Below are 23,511 nucleotides of genomic sequence, written 5' to 3' on the forward strand. Positions count from 1 at the left end.
GTGTTTCGTGAATCGATATTAGCTTAGCTCTTGTTCCTGTGGCGAGTGTTGGTGGCACAAAGGCGTGTTTTTAGTCCGTTTTCGGCGCTATGCCGTTTGCGCTGTGCCAGCCGAAATGCTGTCCCCTCTAGACTTCGACAAACGCGCCGTCGGCTGCTCTCTTCGAAGCATGCGCATAGTGATTCCAAACCAGCGTGCTGCTTTGAACGGCTGTCTGCCTACGTCAACGAAACGGCGTGGGCACTTATTTTCTCCACGACATGCATTGTGGGTCAGCGCAGTCGGCGACGAACGCACGGATGGAGCAAGAGCCATCTCGATGTCGGACCGCGTTGGCCACGTCCAGTTACGTTGGCCGCCCGCTTACGTTGGCTACGCCAGCGCTTCTAACTATAGACATTGTTGTCCTTTCAAACATTACGTAGCGTGTGTGCACACTCTCGCTACGTCGGACTACATAAGCACCTTAACCCAGCAATATCTTTCTGACTTTCATTAGTTCAAATTTTCTATAATTAAAATTTTCTTAGTATCCTCGTGGAATTCGAACTAACATGCTTTTTTTGTATTAGGCATATCAGTGCTTGTACTGTGACAGGAAACGGTGGATGCACATGTGTGTAATTAAGGAATATTTATTGTGTCCTGCGACTGTCCCTTTTTGAACTTGGTATGCTTCACTGCGTAACGCTGTTGTATTGTGGTGAAGCTGAATTTTTGGAACTTGCATTATGCAACGCTTAACCCTTGCTGTGTGTTCCAAGCTTCAAAGCCATCAGCGAGTGTGACAACGGCAAAGTCAGCGCCATTGCTGACAGTGGCAAATTCCTTCAGTGAAACACGCTGCACCAAACAGCAGCAAGAAACGTAGTAGCGAACGTCGAAGCAGTTAGGCTTAGCATTTCCACGGGCTGCTACGACTGACAGCAGATTGGCGTGCGAGAGCATTGGTTCTAGGCTGCGAGATAATCAAAATGGCGGTGCTGATGGCTTCGATTAATGCCATTTTGGATCTGTGGTCATCGCAAAAAGTCCAGAAAATTGGACAGCGAAGGGTTTTGGCATACGAAATTTCAGACTTTCTTATACATTAGCTCTATGGGGGGTTACGTTGCAATGTCGCAAAGGCGTCGGGTATGTCCAAAATATCTGTCGTTGACTGTACTGGAACACACACACTTCTGTTTTTCACATCAGTTACTTCGAAGTGGCTGGTGCAAGTGGTATTACATTTATTATAGGTGATGACCTTGGGCCAAGAAGCTGACAGGCTCTGCAGCATCCACAGTGACCATGGGAATCAGATCAGGGGAAAACACGCTGAAATCATGGCCACTTGGGAGATGCTCAAGAGAAAGGCAAGTACAATCTCTGCATTGCTCACTAAAACAGTGCTGTTTGCCTGTTAACTTGTTCTACATGCCTTTAGAATTTGTGCTTAACTGCTAGTAAATAGGAGTCAAAGTGTAACATGCTTTGCTGCTTTTTGCGAAGTAGCAACATGACCTACTTGCTTTAGACAAAGTATAGTACAATGAAGCTTTGTACAGTAAAATCTTGCTATTGTGAACTCGTACTTGCTGCAAAAATTTCACTTGGTCACATATTTTGTTAAGACTAAATTTCTAAGCTTCAGCACTCAACATTGCTTCACAAGTTCCTAGAATAGCCGTGGTGAGTAGTATATTCTCGGTAAAAATTTATGAACTAAATCGCGCAAGAAACTAAAACCTAGAAATGATTTTTAATTCAATTTGAATGAGGTGAGAAAAGGCAGAATTTGGACTGTTAATTGTTGATAAATGCAGTGCTTAGATCTGTTGTAAGCTGGATGCTTTCTATCATTGTAATGTTTTTCTGGCTGAAACATGGGACAGTTTTACACCATTGTTCTCCGTTCAGATGTTTGTGATAAAACAATTTGTGGAGGTTTCAGGATTCATTCTCAAAACACTGACTGCAAATGAAGCGCAAGACTAGTAATACTGTATGCAGTTCTGCTCACACATTCTGTATTGGCGTACTGAGTACAAACTACTCAGTGTGCCTGTTCTGTCCCATCATTGTGAGATTCATTTCAGGTTAGAGTGCTCTGTTTTGAAAAAATTTTAATTTCCCCTCTGATGTTCATTAGATTCAACGTTTTGTGGATCTTTTGTACTTCTAGTGTGCCACCCTGCTCCACCCTATGCCACCCTATGTGTGCGTGAATTGTTAAAAATTTTTTCTAGGCCCAAGAAAGACGGCGACGTCTGGACGAGTCTTACCTGCTGCACCGTTTCCTGGCAGATTTCAGAGACCTTGTGTCATGGATTCATGACATGAATGCCATTATTTCAGCAGATGAATTGGCTAAAGATGTTGCTGGTGCAGAAGCCTTGTTGGAACGTCACCAGGAGCACAAGGTGCTGTGTTTTTTAATATTTTAGTCTCCTTTCAAGCAGAGCAGGTGATGAGTGTCATTGCCCGTGTCAATGTTCCATGTGCTGTCTGGCTGCAGGGTGAAATTGATGCCAGAGAGGACAGCTTCCGTTCAACTGCTGAAGCTGGACAGATCCTGCTAGACCAGAAACACTATGCAGTTGATGAGGTAAAAGAGAAGGTAAGTAAAAAATTTTTTTACCCTGTTCACATATTGCTGCTGCTTTTGTTTCATATACAGTAGAACCTCATTCATACGTTTTGAAAAAAAACGCGGAAAAAAAACGTACTTACTGGGAAGACATATGATCTGAAGTAACTAAAAAATTGGCAGACTCAACTACTGTTCACATCTACGTAATGCAAAGCGTCACGCAGATCGTTGCGGCACGAGATGCCGATGCACGTCGAGCTCATGGGGTCCAGTGGCCCGAGACGCATTTTGTTGTTTTCCTATTGCGTGGGTGATGGGAAACGAAATCGAACTGGTGGGCGGTGTCGGATGCCGCTGAAGCGAAATGTGGTGCCCACATCGCACTGCCTGCAGCAGGGAACCACGGAACGTTTGGATTATTGCCTACTAAAAGCGTGCAGTACGCTATCAATGGCACTACATACCACGCTCTAAGACAGATGGGTGAAGATGCTTATCGCAGCAGGGTTGGCAGCGATAGCTGTGAATGCAGCATGCGATGATCCAGACGGGGATTTGCTGGTAGTAGAATAAGAAAATGTGCGCACCGTAGTTTTCACGCGAGACGGCTGGCTATATACTGTTCTCGATCACACGTGCCTCGTGCCTTCTCTTGTTCACATGGAATCTAGCGGCCAGAAAATGTATATGGTCGCAGTCTGCAACAGGCAACGGTGGTGCATTTCGGTTATCGCCTATTAAAGGCGTGTGCTACACTTCTGACGGCATCACGCTCTGTGAAACAGATAGGCAAAGAAGCTTATCGCAATAAGATTTGCGGTGATAGCTGTGAATGCCGCATGTGATGACCCCGGAGATCTGCTGGTACTGAAATGAGAAACTCGCGTAAAAACATCGCTGCGCACTCAGAAGGGTGGCCGAGTATTGCAGTGACGCTTCCGTGGCGGTCAGCTACTATATACTCTTCTCGATCGTGTGTGCCTCGCACGATCGAGAACAGTACATGGGATCTAGTGGCGGAAAATGTATCATACGATCGCAGTTTGGCAACTTAACTGAATGTTGGTGGCGAAAAATTGTTTTCTGGTAAAAAATGAGTGCAACCAGTAAAAAATGAGTGCCATTTTATTGAGTCATTTTGTGTGCTCTCAATTACAAACGTTGGCGCCGGGAAAACATGCGTAACGGGAACGTGTCAACGAGGTTCTGCTGTTTGTCGATTGCCATGGTAAATTTCATGTGCATTGAGCTTCAAAGGTTTGAGCAAGTACTATATTACCATAGTTTCTAGATTATGAATTGCACCGCTGTAGAAGTTGTACCCCCACTTCTTGCAAGTTTCAAAGCAAAAGATTGGCATACAAGTCGCACTGGTATATAAGATGCACCTATATTTATTCGGTCCACAAATGAGCCACAAATTACCGCAGAGAAAAAATTTTCAACGAACACTCCGCTTAGGTGCAGTAAACGAATATTTATTGCACTTAACTAGAAGCCATTGAATGCGTTGGCGTCTGACGTAGTGTAAAAAACTTCGGTCGCTTTAGCCAGCAGCATTGCTCGGTAACTGTTGTCGGCCTCTGAATAACTCTCGCATGACATTGTGGGCACGTTGCTGGCATTGCCTCTGTGGCTTGGCATTCTCCGGACGAACACGCGAATGATCTCAACACACCTGAACCAGCCTGAACGCACACGTACAAAGTGAAATGGTGACTGAAAGCACTGCAACATCTCACGCGTGCAATAGATGATGATGATAGCCTAGTGGTTCTTTTTTGTAACTGGTATATTGGAAGCACTGCAACATCTTGCGCCAGTAACTGATGATGATGATGATGATGATAGCAAAGTGATGCTTTTTGTAATGGGTATACCTTGGGTGCCACAATGTAACAGTAAAAAAATTATTCCACCTTTTAGTTATTGTTTCATTGGTTTATCTTTTCTTTCAAGAAAAACTAAACAATCATATAAATTTGTGTAGTGAACACACTCGAGTAATAAACGTACCCCTAACTTTGCTCTTGAAAATTTTGATTTTGTTTTTCTCCACGTGATATTCACACTCCCAATTTGGTCCTTTGCCAGTCCCACGATCGAACAGCCATGCTGTAGTTACCGTATTTACACGATTGTAAGTCGACTCGAATGTAAGTCGACCCCCCCCATATCGCTTGACCGGAAAAAAAAAAAAAATCAGAGAGCATACCCGAGGGCGCATTCGATAACGAAAATTTATTAGTAGCTGACATGGTCACTGGACTACTCGTCTTCACTAGTGCTGCCATCGTCATCGTTGCTGCGGTCCCACAGCGCGTCGTGGTCCAGCGAAATTTCAAATTTGGCAAACGACCGCACCAGGACATATTGCAGAACAGCAGCCCACGCCAAATGCACCCAGCCACACGCAGCCGTCAGGAAGGCTCTTTTGACAGGTCCGGTTGGCGTAAATTCGCAGTCTTCTGCCGCCAGCCACTCGTTTTACTCACGGTGGAGCAGAACCTTAAAATTAAGGCGAAGGTCCGGGCTTGTTTCATGACCACATCGCACTTCACTGGCAGGGACCGATCACGCATTTCAGCCACGTACGCCGCAAGCTTAGCCTACAGCTCCGGAAAGCGTCCAGACTTCGGCACGTAGGAAATTTCTCACTTGCCGTCGCACATTTCGCTTCGCTGCAGTCGCCACTCTCGCACCACCCGTTTAGAAACATCGAAATTGCGGCCCGCTGCGCAGTGATTTGTTTCTTCGGCGTAAAGGATGGCAGCCCTCTTGAACGCTACTGTGAACGAGTGCCGAACGATTAGTGGGCCTGGAGCACTCATGACGACTGGGGAAGCATAGAAGTAGCACATAGCCGGCAGTCAAGTGGAACCCGTCAAACCAATACCAATGCCTTTAAACCACGACCGACTAGTAATAAAGCCGGTCGTGCTTTAAGCAGAGAAAGAGAAACCCGCGAGCGGTGTCTGCTCTTCCATGAACTACCGATACTCCCCGCAAGCGCCGCCGTTCTGAGGGTGCCGCCGCAAATGGGAACAGCGGCGCTTCCATCAACTATCGACACCCCCCCAAGAATGTTGCATGCACTGCAAGACTCTCAAAAATGTTGAAAAACCCTTCCGAAAAGCGAACAAACACGCGGGATAGCAAAAAGATACGGGTAGGGCCATAGAGCAAACATAAAATTGTAACTACGTTGTAGCTCCCGTTGGTACCGCTTTTTTTTTTTTGGTGGGGCCATGTTTCGGTTTCGATTGTAAGTCGACCCCCCAACTTCAGACTTTCAAATTTAAAAAAAGGGGTAGACTTACAATCGTGTAAATACGGTATTCAGAGAAACTAGAATATTTTTCTGTCGCACATGTGTTTAGAGAAAGTGCACTTATTCTTGATGCCCGCCACTGTGTTACAAATACTTTATAATACCATGTGAGAAACGCTGAGATCACGTAAACCAAATTTTACAGCTAACTCATGTCGGCTGCACATCCATGCTAGCAGCAACCTTGGCAGCACATAGGCAGGGGCGGTGGGTTTGATGATGGAGAAGCTCACGGCAAGGCCATGACAAGAGAACACTGGTGGCAAGCATGGTGTAAGAACAAGCTGTGCATTATCACAGTCGCTCGACACATGACAAAAAGAAAGACAGCAGTAACGCTTAACCTCTTCTTACTGCATGCTTGACGCCAGTGTTGGCACAAAGGCACCTCCCAGACTTTAGGGAGCAAAAAATGTCCAACCTCTGCAACAGCAACTTTACTCTTGTGTAATAGGAGACTGCACAATACACAGCCAAGCCAGGCCGGCTACAGTGCACAGGAGATTCCAAGTGAAGGGGCGGCTGGCACTTGGTCGGCATAGTGTGCCTAGTCGGGTGTGGTGTTGAATTCGCATGTCTGTTCCTCACATTTCGGCCTGTTTTTGGTTTTACTCTGTGCGATGGGCCGTAAGTCGAGTTAAACACCTGCTGCCAGACAGAGCTTATATGCTAAAAAAATACACTGATCAGACATAGGGACCGAGGTTAGGTGCACTAGAACAATGTGTGAGCCAGTGAGCGAAAGACCTGAGAACTATTGGGACCGATGGCGAGAGCTGAAGAGGCTTTCTTTTTGTTCTTTTTCCGTTTCCTTCAAGTCTCACAGCATGAGGCACGAGACACGCGCGCCGGAGCGCACCATATATAAAAGGCAGTGGAGGGATATGATGATGGCTGCTAGAGCTATCAATAAACTTTGACATGCCGGATAGCAGAATGGTCAAGGATATAGGTGCGCACAAGCGTGCTTGTCAAAACAGCAGGTGCCGAAAAGCAGCGCTTCAACGAGATGCTTGGGATAATGGCAGACGGCGAGAAGCGGCTGGGAGAATGAGCTGTTGTAGAACCACGATGTCATTTAAGTAGCCAGAGACCTGGACGACAGGTCTGGCAATTCCAATGCAGAGTGACTTGCAATAAAAATGCTCTTACGGTGTGCAAATAGCATATGCACTTGTATTTTCGCGGCAAAAGTAAGTTTTTTAATGAATTTTTCAAATTGTTACTGTCTTACATTTCAGTTTTTGCTATTTCAAAAAAGTTTTCATAAAATTTAACCCTGCATACTCAACTTTGATTTGGTTTTTCGAGAAATAAAAGTACATTCATTACGCGAGTATATATACAGTATATTTATTATACTGTACTGCTAACTTGCTGTACTATTTTTGGCCTTAGGCAGCTGTGGGTATTGAATACGAATTTCTGCAATACTGTAATATACACTTTGCAACATAAAGAAAAGACTGCATGCAACCCGCAAAAAAGGCATATTAAATACAAGACGGACAAAGCACACTCCGAAGAATGCACATAGTGTATATAGGAATTTACAACACAAATAACAGTGAGTTATAGCGTGACCTCCAGTCGCAGAGGCACCTACATCACGGAGGCCACGCTGGCAGCCTTCACTGCATCTACCCTACTGCAGCCACTGCGCTGCCTGCACGGCGAACCCTGGGAGCTATTCGTACCAACGGTCACTCCATTGTTGAATCTTGTATTAACAAACAAAGAAAATGCACATACAGTAAAGCGTTGTTAAATCGACCCTGTAGGAGTTGGGGGTCTGACCTGTCAAAAGAGGTAGCTGGCCCATGCCCTCGTCCGACTCATCCACACCAAGGATGCTGTTGAAGTGAGGAACATGTTCTCATCGAGAATGAGGAGTACTGGCTTTATTTACAATACCTACATGAAAGTAGAGAAGGCTACGTCTCAATAGCCTAGCATGCCTGAATTGAAGCACCCCTGACGAGCCAAAAAAGCCCTCTTAAATCCCCTCTGTCCTCCCTAGATCTCTAGGCCAGGGCAATCTGCCGTCTACTTTGTCCAATCGGAGCGTTCAAAGTTGCCGAAGGATCCGTGTTTGAGCGCGAGGGTGCGTGCAATCACTCTGGCACCTTTGTTCACTGAAGACACAGAAAGGGGAGAGTTTCGTAGATAGGGATTGCCACACTTGACTCAAATTGGCGCGTCTTGGTTCCTGGGATGACCTCGCAGTTAGCTGGAGCGTCTGTCAAATGACCTTGGCGGTGTGGGCTTCTCCTCCCGTACTCTTGGGACAAAGGAACGACAACACAGTAGTGCAAACAATCGCAAGGCATTTATTGCACCTTTCATAGATCAATGCCAGCTAGCCGAGTTGCTATCCACAAAACATGCCGATGGGCGCGCGACAAATCTAGAAGTCCGACTCACCGCGACCGGATAGCGAGCGAATATGTTCGCCCCATGCTGGATCCCAACGCCTGGTTGTTCGCGCGTACTGTCACGCAAACGGTGGCGCATTCCAAGGCAGCCACGCGAGACGGTCTCGCAGAAGCATGGGTCGGCGCACGCGCGGCACGGCACGTCCGTCCCGCTCGCTGTCCCGAATCCAAGAGAGAGCGCCTTCTCTTCCCCGCACCCAAGTAACCCCGCAGCGGTGCGACACTCGCGCCATCTCTTGCACCGCGCTTGTACCACTCCGACCGCCGCGGGCGCCAGGCCACGCGAGCCGTGCGGGAAAACAACATATCAGGGAATGCGTGAAAGTCGCGCATCCCCACAGCGGCTAACAGTGGCACTGAGGAATCGGCATAAGATGCCCTTCTGCAGGAGTCGGAGACGGCGACAGTAAACCATCCACGAACACTCGATCTGCCAAACGTCTCGCCTTGTTGTTGCCGCAGGTCTGTCCGAAGGAACGTACCGTTAGCTTCGCAAAGCGATTCTTCGCAGAAGGGCCGGAGAGGCTAGGTCATTTATCCCGCTGGCTGATCATAACAACCCTCGCTAATTAGCAAAATTGGATAATCTGTACTCACTCTCTGGTCCCGGCACATGTATGCATTATTTAATGGAATCGAAACTCGCTAATTCTGACATATTTGGCCGTACATAGGTTAATTCAGACAACTCTTGGAGCGCTGCAAATGTGCCACACAAAAGAGCAAGAGCGGCGCTAGTGTCCAGCTGAAACAAAGCGGCAGAGTTCGCATCGCTGCGCATAACACCACTGGCTGCGTGCCTTCATAACTGTAGTCTCTATCCATGATAGCGTTGATAGCGACCACTGTTTCATCCACATTGGTTGCAGAAAACAATAGTTTCTTTTTGACTCTGTGTGATTGCTTTGCACTCAATGTCACAAACACAGCAGAAGCTATCAAGGATGAAGAGTGCAATACATCGCAATAGACAATCTGTTGGTGACCAGCTCAATGGTGAAAAAATAATCAAGACGTGCAGGCAGCATTGAAATGCATGTCTCTGATATAGATGGGTGCCACGACCACACTGCAAAAGTTGTGAGGCCTTCACCGTTTCGAGAGCTAATCAGTCATGAGATGATGAGAATTGCAGCTTCAGCTATAATAGAAACGAGATATGCCAATTCAGTAAATAAAAGTGTGTTGGTATAGTAAGCATTTTTTTTTATTTTCTTAATACCCTCTATAATTTGACATTCAGTTAATTCTAACATTTTTTTATATGCTGTGAAATCCGAATTAATGAGGTTTTACTGTATTGGTTGTGCCAACATGCATGGTTTTCGTATATATGACTCGCTTGCAAAACTCATCTCTTCATTCCCACCTACTCTCTTCATTCCCACCTACTCTCTTCATCTCTTCATTCATCACCCCACCTACTCTTCTGCCATCCTCTACTGCACTTCCCTTCTCTTGGCACCCATTCTGTAACCCTAATGGTCCACCGGTTATCTAACCTACGCATTACATGACCTGCCCAGCTCCATTTCTTTCTCTTAATGTCAATTAGAATATCGGTTTTTCCTGTTTGCTCTCTGATCCGCACCGCTCTCTTCCCGTCTCTTAATGTTATGCCTAACATTCTTTGTTCCATCGCTCTTCTCGCGGTCCTTAACTTGTTTTCGAGCTTCTTTGTCAGTCTCCAAGTTTCTGCCCTATATGTTAGCACCACTAGAATGCACTGATTGTACACCTTTCTTTTCAGTGATATTGGTAAGCTTCCAGTCAGAATCTGACAATGTCTGCTGTATGCGATCCAACCCATTTTTATCCTTCTATGAATTTCCTTCTCATGATCAGGGTTCCCTGTGATTAATCTACCTAGGTAAACGTACGCCTTCAGACTCTAGAGGCTGACTGGTGATCCTGAACTCTTGTTCCTTTGCCCAGTTATTCATCATTATCTTCTGCATATTAATCTTCAACCCCACTCTTATACTATCTCTGTTAAGGTCCTCAATATTTGTTGTAACTCATTCCCAGTGTTGCTGAACAGGACAATGTTATCTGCAAATCAAAGGTTGCTGAGGTATTCGACGTCGATCTTTACTTCCCAGTTTACTAACTTGAATACTTCTTCCAAGCACGCAGTGAATAGCATTGGAGAGATTGTCGCCTTGTCTGACCCCTTTCTTTATAGGTATCTTCCTACTTGTGCAGAATTAAGGTAGCTGTGGAATCTGTAGATCTTTTCCAAGATATTTATGTAAGCGTCCTGTCCTCCTTGATTAGGTAATGCCTCTGACTGCTGGCATCTCGACTGAATCAAATGCCTTTTCGTAACCTATGAAAGCAATATAAAGAGGCTGATTGTACTCTGCAGATTTCTCGATTACTTGATTGATGACAGGGATGTGATCCATTATAGAGTACCCCTTCCTGAAACCTGCCTGTTCCCTTGTTTGACTAAAGTCCAGTGTTGCCCTTATTCTATTGGAGGTTATCTTGGTGAATATTTTATGATGTAGGAAGTAAGCTAATGACCCTGTAATTTTTCAATTCTTTAACGTCTCCCTTTTTGTGGATTAGTATACAACTTATCACCAGAGATTAGTTTGCAGAATTGCCTAAGCTCTTTGTTGCATTATCTTATTTATCATTTATGCTCGAGGCAACATAAGTGTACAAGGTTTCAGATGAGGCAGCAGTGTGGTTCCCGTTTGCTGTTGATATTGTAGCATGATTGACCTGATGCGTGTTGTCTCCCAAACTAAGTTGTATTCTTCGCTTCCCACATGCAGTTGGGCGTCCTGGAAAATGAGAAGAGTGTCCTCTTGGCCCTTTGGGAAGAGCGGCGCATCTTATATGAGCAGTGTATGGATCTGCAGCTGTTTTACCGGGACACAGAGCAAGCAGACACGTGGATGGCTAAGCAGGAGGCCTTCCTTGCCAACCAAGACCTTGGGGACTCTCTCGACTCTGTTGAAGCTCTCTTGAAGAAGCACGAAGATTTTGAAAAATCTCTCAATGCACAGGAGGAGAAAATCAAGGTTTGGGTTGCCTTGTATTTGTGTCCTATTGATTATGTTACACATATGCATATTTTTACATGGTCACTAGAGCTACCAGTAGCAGTACTAATTAGGCAGCTTAGACCATGCTAAAGTGGGTTCAAAAAAGTATATTGACTGGCCTTTCTGTTTTCCTTCAGGCATTGGACGAGTTTGCAACCAAGCTCATTGAAGGGCAGCATTATGCCGCAGATGATGTTGCTCAGAGGAGAGCAGCTGTAAGTGTTTCATTGTTATCTTTGATGACACTTCGTGCATATTGAAAACTTGCATATTTAACAGCAAACTGCTTCTTGGTGCTATTTTCTTTTTGTAGCTTTTGGAGAGAAGGAATGCCTTGCTGGAGCGCTCTCACACTCGCCATACCATGCTGGAGGAGTCATATCGTCTGCAGCAGTTTGAGCGTGACTGCGATGAGACTAAGGGTTGGATCAATGAGAAGCTCAAGATTGCCATGGATGAAAGCTATCTGGTGAGATGTGATTCCCTGCCCCATGGTACACCTAATTTCATACTCATGTTTTCCCTTATGGTACAGAATGCAGGCTTGCAAAACACACACAAGGACAACACACACAGATTATCAATCAAAAGGTTGCACAGTTGATAGTCTGTGTTGTCCTTCTCATACTTGCGTCCGTGTTTTGCATGCTTGCATTTCTGTACCATGCATGGAATTAGTGAACTGTTCATGAATTCTGAATTGGGAGTGGGAGAAAGTAATGACAAAAAAACAGATTCTAAGCAGAATGAAATGTCCACTAAACCAACAAGAAAACCTTGCAGGGGCTGAAGAGCAGTAAAAAAAAAATTGTTTAAATAAGAAAACCCGGCATTCAAATGATAAAGGGGTACTGACATATTTTCCAACTATTAATTTCTTACGACTGAAAGTTGAGCTAGTTGGTAAGGATCCATTATGCAAAAAAAAGAGGTGAGGCGTGCAGACAGGACACAAGAGTAGAGAAGTGGACAATACGAACGGTGTTCGTGTTGTCCACTTCTCTACTCTTGTGTCCTGTCTGCACGCCTCACCTCTTCTTTTGCATAATTAATTTCTTACGTTAAATGAAACACCTATACCTCTAAACCCAGAAAAAAAAAAAAGGGACAAGCCTTGGAATGCCATTAATAATTTCATATAACAGCTTTTCTACAGCCAGTTTCGATTTCATTTCCAGGTCGATACTGTGTCATGACGTCACGACATAGTGTGTGAGAGCGGGATATTGTGACACTTTGGCACTGGCTCTGACTCTCTCAGTTGCCTCGTATGCTGCCTCTCAATGTGAGGGCTGATGTAGCAGCATAGCAGATGAGCGAGTATCGAAATGTTCTAATGTCCTGCTACCATGTGACACCGTACTCTGTTGTGACGTCGCGACACAGTATCCTGCAGAAAAAGAAATCAAAACTGGCTTCGGAAAAGCTATTACAGTAGACTCCCTTTAAGATGTACTCGAAGGGACTATTAAAATTTGTTCGTCTTATCAGAAAAATAATTGGCAGCATGACCAGGTGCATCCAAATATCTTAAACAAGTTAAATGAAGTAGACTTAGAAAGGGGGGAGAATGACATAAAAAGCATTTATTTAGCTGAACTAGAAAACCATCTTCAAGTGGTACTCTCGCTTGATTTCATTCAGTCCGTGATGGATGTTACGTGCTTCTGTACAAATTGGCGAGCAGCCACAAATGATGTCATCTCGCCTAATGACGTTTAAAATCCTTTTGTACCTTTGTGCTGCTGGAGAAAGTTCACTAGGGAGTTCAAGCAGGCATCTGCCGCCTCACAGCTCATCGGCGCAGGCTCCGAGCTAGCGAAAGTACGAAGGAGCGCGCTGAGCCTGAGGCAAAGCAATGCCACCTAGAGGAAAGTCAAGGTGATGTTGAGCGAAGTGGGAAAGGAGAAATGAGGCGAAGTGTCACAGAGGAAGGAGAGCGACAGAGGCATGCTGGGTTGACCTCCTCTAGCAGTTGCTATGGGTTTCCTTTGCGATACGGACATACCGGGTTCGTCTTGTGATAACATTGTCCTCGTGCGCCGTGCACTGTGTATGCAAGTGAAAGCATGCGATGGTGAGCAGACGATAGTGGCTCAATCTTGTGCGTGCAAGGGAGAAAAGAAGCGAGTGGTCTTTCATCACGCACATGGTGCAGGGGGAGAGAGGGGGGGGGGGCGTTGTACTTTCGCCACGTGTGGTTGCCCGGCTTTATCTTTAAAGTGATCTGATTTGGGGCACAGTCTAGGTGGGGCGATGGCTCGCAGCTTTGCATGTGCTGTGTTCTTGCCGCTCAATTTGCATTGAAGAGATAACAGCACGAAGGTCACTTCACTCGCTGCTGCTGCCACGATTCCTCACATCAGCGTTATGACAGTGAGTGTACTCAGTCATCGATTGTGATTTGTTCATGTTTACCTGTACACGCTGACACCATGCTTGTCAATGTAGTTACCGTATTTACTCGCATAATTAATTGCACTTTTTGTCAAGAAAAAATTGACGCAAATTCAGGGATGTGATCATTACGCAGAATAAATTTCCCGCGAAAAGAAAACATTTTTTTTTTTTCAATCCCGTGTTTGCTGCGGGATGACAACAGGTCAACAAATAGGCGGCTGCTGCTCTACAGTGCGTGATACCAAAACAAAGATGGCGGCCGGCGGACCAAGCCGAACGTGCCGAACGCAATTTTTTTTCTTCTCGCGAGTACATTATGCCCATTGAAACAGTTTCTTTCGTATCAATAATGAATAATTTCGGTGCTGTTGGCAAGTTTGCGGCAATAACGTAGCCATGACCACTTTGAGGGGACAGAAACAGAAGAGCGCGCTTAGCTGCCAGTGACAAGAACCTGTGGCGGGCACGCTGCAGAAACTGCGGCATTTGTCTTCACTGCTATCTTAATACGGCTCGCTTCCGCTTTGGGGGGCGAATATCTTGGCTGTATTACAAGTGTCGGTGTATGAATAGGGTACACTTCTAACGTATCAGTGTAGACATGGCTACTATCGTTTCCGCTCGCGATTTGTTGCATGCCTACAAGTGCAGACGAGATTAATCGAAAAGCGTCTTTTTTGTTGTTGACCACAACCATTATAAATCCCACAAATAATAAAGCCAAGGTAAGTTTGGTTGTAGCTTTTTTTTTCATGGAAGTACGGAAAGTGATGGAAGGAATCAAATGGCATCTGCTTAAGAACGTTCGGTGCGCGCAGGCCACTTGGTATGTCTTGAAGAGTCGTTCGTGTAGCATTCGACAGCATTCAACAGATGGTAAGCATGATCATTAGCTAGACTTGGCACACCACATATCACTGTGGCAAGTTCGGGGTGCGATCATTACATGGGAAAGGAAAAAAATATATAATTTTGACAAAATTCAGGGGTGCGATCATTACGCGAGTGCCATCATTATGCACGTAAATACGGTAGTAAGCGAACATTTACAAGGCGGCGTTCCACTCTCGCGACTGCTGCGTGTGGTGTGACCGCGCGAGCCCTGTCTTGAATATGATCTACGATGCGAATAGTATAGGCATGTAGGCACACTGAGGGCAGATAGCTTCATGTGTGCTATAGCACCCATGGGCTATAGCACCACAATGCACACGGCACATTGAGCCACCCTAGCCACCAGGATCAGCAATAGTGGAAGTCACTCCGAATGATCGTCTTAAACAAAGAACGTCTGAGGTGGTTCGTCCTACGCAGATGTTTTCTTTTTTTTTTTTGCATTGAGTCTATGGAAAAACAAACGTTCCCATGTTGTTTGTTACGTGCGAGAATTCGGCTTAACCAAGTTCGCCTTAACGAGAGTTCACTCTATATTATAATTGTGGTGTTCTGAGACTTGTCACTATAGTTTCTATGGTACAGATCTCTTGGTCCTTCATTTTAAAAAAAATGAATTGTTGACAATATTTCAGTAAGAGAAAATTTGGAAATTACCACTTCTGTTGTCCATGCTTGCTTTTGTGAGCATCGTTACAGAAATAATTGTTCCAACATGTAATGATTGGGCATGCTTCCTGCTGAAATGTATTACAAATGTTACCTGTACCCATTGACAGCATTGTTTCAGCAGCATGACTGAGTGCAAAAAACAGCTTCATATTTGCATTTTTTAACCTCAGCTTGTAATGATGTATAGTTTGAAACTTGGTCATCCAGTGTAACGTGGGCATGGGAAAAGTTTTCTTGCTTTTCTGCATTCTTCATTAACATGTTTGCTTAATCCTTTCAGGATCCCACCAACCTTAATGGAAAAGTTCAGAAGCACCAGAACTTTATTCAGGAGTTGAACGCCAACAGAAGTCGTGTGGAAGACATCACAAGCACTGGCCAGGAGCTGGTTGATGCAAACCATTATGCATCAGACCGTATCAGGTTGTTGCTTTGGGCAGTTTCACACTCGCTTACGTTGTCTTTTATGCCATAAACCTGTAATTCATTTTTGTGCCTTTTTCTGGGAACTTTGCTGCTAATAAGCTGGCTTAGCAATTGTCCTCATTTTGTTTTAAAAATTAATCTGGAGTCCCCCACTACAGCGTGCCTCATAATCAAATTGTAGTTTTGGAATGCAAAACCCCAGAATTCATTTTGTTTTAAACTCAAGTGACCATGCACTTTGATTGGTAAGAATATGAACTATGGGTGTTGTCAGATATCCACTGCAAGAAGTATGATCACACATGAGAGCTTTGAACTGTAGCCTGTGTTTCACTATTGGTTGAATTTGTTATTGATGCGCTGCCTGTGATCCTCAATACTTATTGTGTGTTGTTTCTGCAGTGCGTTAATTTATATTTAGTTTGTGCTGCTTCTTTTAGCTATGGCACCAGTATTCATCGGTCTCATAAAGTACTAGAACAAGTTTTGTAGGAACCACAGGAAATAGGATAAATTTTTCTATTTATTTAAGCATAGAAGTTGACGCATATCTCTGACGTACAAAAACACGTCACCACCAAAACGTTTTCTTGTGTGTACCGTAGCGTTTGGTGCACTGTAGCATTTGGGGCCATAATTCAGTGATTCTAACTTCTAAAAATACCTTCTCCAAAATTTTATCACAAGGTCCTCGGAATTTAAAAAAAAACAAAAAAAAGGAACTCATATTTTTCTGTATACAGAAGCATTCACCATGTTTATATCCATTCGCAGTTTGCTTTGCAGATTTCTAAGTGTTCATTTTAACTGTAAGGGCTCCATGATTTCAATGTTTTTGTTGCACACAGCATTTGATGGCCAGAATCATTAAAGTAAAAATCCTGTTGAGTCTTACATGTAGACATAAAGACACACACATTTTCTTCACATAGAGTGAAGAAAATTGCAAGGTACCTTCTGAAATTTGTGAAGCCAGTAAAATGCAAGTAGATGAAACCTACCAGCCTGAAAATATCTGACGTACCTTGCCTTTCTGTTCATAGTGTTACTGTACTGTCAAGAAAAACCTTGTTGGATGCACATATTTATGCTACTTTTCTACCACTGCGCTTCAAGACAGCCCTGCAACACTTCTATAAAACCTTTTGAATGTGACTAGTATTAAAGAGCATCTCTTCGTGGATCTTGTTCTACAATGGTTTTGGATACGCCTTTTTTTACCAATGCAGTTATCTATTAATGCTGCTACCATGCCCTTGCATCCTTCCCCTCTATTTTGTCGTTCCTATTGCACCCGAAGCTGTACACTGCAGCAGCATGGAATGATGTCCACCACAAGCCATCTATTCTTGCACCGAGCTTTCTTGTTGGCATGCTTATAAGATCATGTAGCATGAACCTCCATTGCATTGCCCAATCTGAAGCCATGATATTGGTACAGTGTTACTGTTCTCTGTCACATATGTTGCTACCACCCCACCAGTGATTACATTTACCTGCTCTTGCTTTTGCTGGAATACCTGATGAGTCATGAAATTTTTTAAAATCTGCATGTAGTTATTGTGTTCACGCTTCTGTAAGAGTGAGGAAGCAAGTGGCAGGTGCTTTGAACAATTGAAGGAAAGGGCAAGCAGCCCTTGGTACCAAATTGTGGGCTCCTAGCTACATGTACAGGAGGAATAAGTCTTTGGCTCAGGTATTCATGGTAGTATTGTCTATCAACTATGCAAGTTTATTTACCATGTTACAAAAGGATCGCAAGGAACCTTCAATTATTGTTTGGTTGTATCCCACTTCTTCCCTTTTTGCATTTTGTATGCACTAAAGCACTTTTGTGCTTTCTGAGAACGTCTGGCTTGTGCGAGCGCCTTTGACTCTGTAGTGCTGTTCGTGCACATCTCTCTACCCCCATTTCCCTTTCTCTCCCTTTCTATTCCCCTTCCCCATTTCCCCAGCACAGGGTAGCCAACCAGACTCTTAACTGGTTAAAATCCCGGCCTTCATTTTATATATATCTTTCTTTGCATTTTGTAATCGTGCAAAGTGTAATACTTTCCTCATGAAGTATGTTAACTTGAGTCTTGGAAGAAAACTGTGTTGTGTTTCTAGGATTGAAGAGAACTCTTCAGCACATGAAACACACAAATTTATAGATTAAATGTTAGTTTAACCACTCGTTTGGAACTGTTTTCTTGTATAGTACCTGGTGCTAGAAACTCGAGGATTCTATTGCAAGCCACTTCCTTGCTAAAGTTCTCTTAATCATGATTGGTTTGGCTAAGTCTGAAAGTTTGGGCATGTAAGACAGAACCTAACGTAAATTTTTCATGTACTACCTGTATCGGAAATTTACAGGGTGCAGAAAAGAAAGCTTAATTTCCACAAATTCTAGGTGCAATGCCTGAAATTCAGATTCGCAGACAGTAGTAGTATATGTGACAAGCCTTCTACTCATTTAGGTGATGAAAGCAGGTGTAAATATTTAACATTTACTTTCAACCAAAATGTGATACTCAAAATACAAAAATTCTGAGGCCATATGGCTCACATTGTACTACTGTTTGTGATGTGTACAGCAACAGCTGTGCAATTGTTGTGCAATTGCTTTGCGCTGTAGTGATGATTGGTGTATTTTTGTAGCCATGTATCAAAGTACAAATTGAGCATTCCTCTCGTCACAGCCACCGCATGGAAGAAATCATTACCCTGTGGCAGTCTCTGAGCAAGGCCGCAGACACCAAGGGAACGAAGCTGAGTGAGGCTTCAGCTCAACAGCAGTTCAACAGAGGAGTCGAAGACATTGAGCTTTGGCTGTCCGAGGTTGAAGGACAACTTATGTCCGAAGACTGTGGCAAGGTACTATAATTAGTTTCATGTGACCATTCTGTACGTACAGTTAAAGCTGAATACAGTCGCCGACCGATTTCCTAGACCTCACGGGGACAAAAATATAGTAAAAAAAATCTGTCCAAAAAACTCGTTAGCCAAGAAAATAACATTTATTAGGCTTGGAGCGGCTTAAAAAAATTTATACTAATTCCCTGCCTCATACTATGCGTGGAGGCAATCAGACTTGCTTGGATTTGTGCAAGAGTGATGTCTGCATATACAGGCGACAGGAGCGGCACTGTATTGGTGATCTCTGCCAATGGAGTTTGCTATGGAGATCAAGGAAAGTAGCCATGCTTCTTCGCAATATTTGGCTTTCACGGAGGCACAGGAGGGGGCACGATCGTACAAATGCAAAGCCGCACAAACACACAAAAATGCAACATCTCCGAGCTGCACCTGCTCAGTGGACACACCACATGCAAAATAGCAATCAAAACTTTATGGGGGGAAGGGAATGGATCCTGCATGAAGTGATTATGATGATAGTGCTGACCAAAAAAAAGAAAAAGGAAGTGCCATCCCCGGGACCATTTTGTCAGCCAAGAAAGAGCGAGCGTGGCCTAGGAGATGGGGTGATGGCCATGCTCTTTATTGATAGGTGCATTTGATTCGCCTACACCACTTGAACCGGTTCACGAGGTGCTGCACCCTGCCATTCGTTTCAGCAGTGCAGCAATGGTGCCCTCTGAACCACGCTGTTTGTTTCAAAAGGTGCAGGACTGGTTCATGATTTTGCTGCACCCACTAGACTGTTGGTGCCGACTTGGTGCAGACGTACAGGTCCGAAGCAGCAGTACAGCAGACACAGCACAGATGCCCAAGCGCCATTTAAGCCCTGCTTACACGCGCCTGCTCTGTGCATACATCTGCAAGTGCGGATGTACCGATCATACTAGCAGTTCAGAACCGCCCAAACTTACGCACTTAATGTACATTATATACTCCGTTCCATACATAGCAGTCAAAGCTGTCAAGGCTAGAGAGACTTCTTGCGGTGTCTTCGTTCACACTTGGGTATAGTTCAATGTTTTTTTACCGCAATTGTGCGCAACCATTTTATGTAGGGTCAGTATTGAATGAAAGAAGTTTTAAACCTCAGAAACAAACACATTGTGGTATACGGCTGCTAATGCGTTGTTTTAGAACACTTTTATTTTTCGTGTTCTTGTCGGGTTTATTTGCAACCACTCACGAGGAGCCTCCACGTACATGCTCGCGTAAGTGAACGCTGTTGGCACGCAGCGCAGCATGGACGGAAAGCACGGAGTGATGACTTTTCATGGCTGAACTTCTGGCATAGCTTCCAAAGCGTTGACTGCTATTTATGGAACAGAGTATAGTCAGACAAAACAACACCTGCACCACCTTTGCACCTTGGCATTCATTTCAAGTGTCGCGGTGTGCCTGCACCTCAGAAATCGAGCTGCACAATTTCTGCACTTCTCGTGAACCACCATGAACTGGTTCACAGTGGTACAGGCGAATCGAACTGACTTACTGCGTTTTTCACTGGTCGTTTCGGAGCAGGATTTCTTGCTCCGCGGCAACGAATCCAAATTTCACTGGTCGATCTGGAGCGGGTTCGCGCATTCCACTGGTCATTTCGGATCAACTCGCTCCGCCGCCGAGCCGCGGATTCGGGCGGAAATAGCTCGTCACTTCCGTCTTCAAGCGAAATCGGTACCCTGTTGGTACGCACAACATTGTGTTGCTTCGCAAAATGGCTGCGTTCGGTGCTGCTGCAGCGCTCGCGTTTAGCGTTGAGAGCTCGGACGACAGCGATTATGAAGTGACGCAGGTGCTGTGTGAAGCCTTCTATGCACGTTGTCCATGCACAATACTTGCGGGCGCGACATGGAAGCGACGGACTATGCGACTGCTGCGGTCAAATTACACACGGGGGACGGTGAGTTTGGTTGTCGTGGAAACGTACAGAGCGGAAGTAGGGCATGGTTTCTGGAACCGGTTTGTGCGGCGTGTACGCAGATTTCCTGTGTGATCTCCCACGGAGCGTTCTTGCGCTCCGCTGGCCGATTTGGATTTGTGAAACCCGAGTGCTCGCTTGAGGATTTCGGCGGCCGCTCCAGATCGACCAGTGAAAAACGCCATTAATAGTGTGTGCCTCTTAATCTTGAAGGCTATAGAGCAGGCTACTGGAAGCCAAGCCTGGCCAAGCCACTGGAAAATCCAACATGGCGGTCTTGTTATGATTGGGGGTTCAATCCCATCGCTCGTGATCCGTTGTCAAGATTGGAGTCGGGCATGAATTAGAAGGTAGCTGGCCCATGCCGTCGTCCAACTTATCCACGCTGAGGACGTTGATGAAGGGAAGGACTGCTTCTCATCGAGAACAAGGAATATGGGTTTATTTACAGTATTTATATCAGTCTAACATGACTGTTTGAGAAAGTACATCAGTCTAACATGACTGCTTGAGAGAGAGTGTCCTGAGTAGCCGCACAGCAGCGGTTTTTAAACACTCGGTCTTCCCCCGATACCCAGGTGAGAGAAACGGCTGTCCAAGCACCGTAGGCGAGTTGACCAGGCACCATAGGGGAGACGAAGCACCGTAGGGGAGACGACCCGGCACCGTAGGGGCATTTATTCCCCGAACTGCAGCGCGCGCGCCGGCCGCCCATTGTCTGGCGTCTTGGTCGGCGCGTGGGAAGGGGTGTCAGTAGACGTTCCCGCAGCTCGGTAACAATAGTTGGTCCACCGAGCCCGTTAAGGTACAATGGCGACTTCGTCAAACTCGGCTCCAGCGACGTGGAGAGTCGAGGACGCACGTATTGTTGTTCACACACAGTCGACTTAGTCACGCCCTGGCTAGAGGTGTGCGGCGACGCTCCCGGAATGTTGCCTCCACAGTCGCAACTGGTTGGCAAAACTTGCACTGCAGCTGGCCGTTCTTAAGTCTCCAAGATTGGGTAGTGTGTCTCGGAATGAGGGATTTAGTCAGAAAAATGAAACTTTAGGGCCTAAATTCGTCTGAAATATCGGTCATGAAAATGCATAAGCTCTTTAGGAGCCCTGATGGTGCATTTATGAAGTCCGGAATATCCAACAAATATAATTTATTTTAGTCCGAGAAATCGGTTGTCTGCTGTATTACAGACTTCAATACAACGAAATCCTCGATATAACGGGTTTTACTTTACATTTACTTTATATAACTGTATGTCCACAGAACATTATGTATTTTTAACCTGAATATAAGCATGTTTATCCACAATTTCAATATAAAAAAATTTCACTGCTGCTGCAAAGTAAGATCGTGGCAATAAATTTAAACAACTTTAGGTATAAACAACTGTCTCCTTCAGTTGTACCAACGGTGTCAGTGATGGTATCTACGTTTTCACGAGAGAACACGGCCTATATATGAGCACTTAATTTATGCGAGCACAGTTTTCTCTAATAATGTTTGTGGCATGTGCAAAATTGTAAGTGTGATTGAGGTAAAGAAAAGTGAGAATCGGAAATAAATTAACAGCCTGGTAATATGTTATCTTTATCACAGTTGCCGTTGTTCAAATAGTTCGTCTGCTAATATTGACTCGTCTCTGGGTGGAACAAAGCGGCACATATGTGCAGATATGTATGTTTTGCTACGTCTTGACATTATTTCATATCAGGACGCGCCTTTTCCACAATATTTCACGCTAACAACGATCTACGTCTGTAGATTTTGATGTAAACAAGTGCATCGCTTTGATAAATCCGGCATGGAAGGCTGCGCTCGAAGACTACTTCAATATTTGAAATGTAAAAGTAATGTTCAGAAAGAATACAAAATGCGAGCTCCAAGTCCATAAATCGGCAACAACAAACTCCAAGGCAGCTGTGTCTCTAAAGGGAATTCGGCGTGCCTTTATCGGCCACACTGTTTGCACACAGCGCACTCAGGCCTGCTCACCCAGTAGTCGTTGAGTACTTCATGGCTTCCAGGAACGACATCTTGCCCCAAAGCCATTAATAATGATTTGCGATCCACGAAACGCACAACCGACGCGCACTCAACGTGGGCACAGGTACAAAAATCAACCGGCGAAAGCCCCGGCACCCTTCCAAAACGTTTTTAGCAGCATGCGGCAGGGGGCAGCACAGGAAAATTAAAAAGGCAGATTGCTCCTACGACGTTAAAGCGAAGCTTTTTGCAGTATCCGACGAGTTTTAATGCTGTGTTCATTGGTCTAAGTTGAGAGCAGTAGTTCGGTTTGGTGAACATAACCATTGGGTGTCGCCCAGAGTGGTGCAACACTGAATGTTATGTTGGCAAACCACGGCGGCGAAATGGACGCGATAGCTTCGCTTACACTCATCACAACAGTACGTTAGACTTGGCCGTTGGGAGGAGAACTTCGTTTGCATGGCATCAAACCGTGTGGTCGTCTGCTCTCAAATTAATCAATATTGTTTCTTTATTATTGAAATTTTTTTTGGGACTGCCCAATTATTTGGACATTTTTTGTGCTCCCTTCCATGTAAAAAAAAAAAAAAATCTTTCTGCACTCGTACTTTAATAAAAGGTTTACTTTCAATATCTTGAAATATCAATATAAAGTATAATAAAGTGCTTATTTTACAGACATCGTTATATCTTGAGGTTTAACTGTATTATCTAGTGACTGTATGTTTAAGGGACACTAAAGGGAAACACTAAATCAGGCTGAGCTGACCATACTACTAATTCAGAACTTTCTTGATTCTTCGGCAGAAAGATAGCTTATTATGGAGAAAGTAGAAGCCAAACTGTATGCCCAAGCTTCAGTGCTGGTTATGACTGGTTATGTAGCATTTCTCGTAGCATTTCTGCATATTTGACAA

General features: G+C 44.7%; 1 protein-coding gene across 3 annotated transcripts in view; it reads left to right on the forward strand.

Annotated features, from left to right (window-relative positions):
- Nucleotides 1-23,511, forward strand: part of alpha-Spec (alpha spectrin) — a 185,931-nt gene that overhangs the window by 51,506 nt on the left and 110,914 nt on the right. For all 3 annotated transcript variants that reach the window (XM_050195776.2, XM_050195775.3, XM_050195777.3), the window contains exons 9-16: nucleotides 1,242-1,358; nucleotides 2,232-2,405; nucleotides 2,501-2,602; nucleotides 11,128-11,376; nucleotides 11,538-11,615; nucleotides 11,714-11,869; nucleotides 15,647-15,789; nucleotides 18,474-18,648. In XM_050195776.2, the coding sequence (XP_050051733.1) occupies nucleotides 1,242-1,358; nucleotides 2,232-2,405; nucleotides 2,501-2,602; nucleotides 11,128-11,376; nucleotides 11,538-11,615; nucleotides 11,714-11,869; nucleotides 15,647-15,789; nucleotides 18,474-18,648 (1,194 nt within the window). The remainder of the gene's footprint in view (nucleotides 1-1,241; nucleotides 1,359-2,231; nucleotides 2,406-2,500; nucleotides 2,603-11,127; nucleotides 11,377-11,537; nucleotides 11,616-11,713; nucleotides 11,870-15,646; nucleotides 15,790-18,473; nucleotides 18,649-23,511) is intronic.

The sequence above is a fragment of the Dermacentor andersoni genome, chromosome 1 (assembly GCF_023375885.2).
Source record: "Dermacentor andersoni chromosome 1, qqDerAnde1_hic_scaffold, whole genome shotgun sequence".
Lineage (NCBI taxonomy): Eukaryota > Metazoa > Arthropoda > Arachnida > Ixodida > Ixodidae > Dermacentor > Dermacentor andersoni.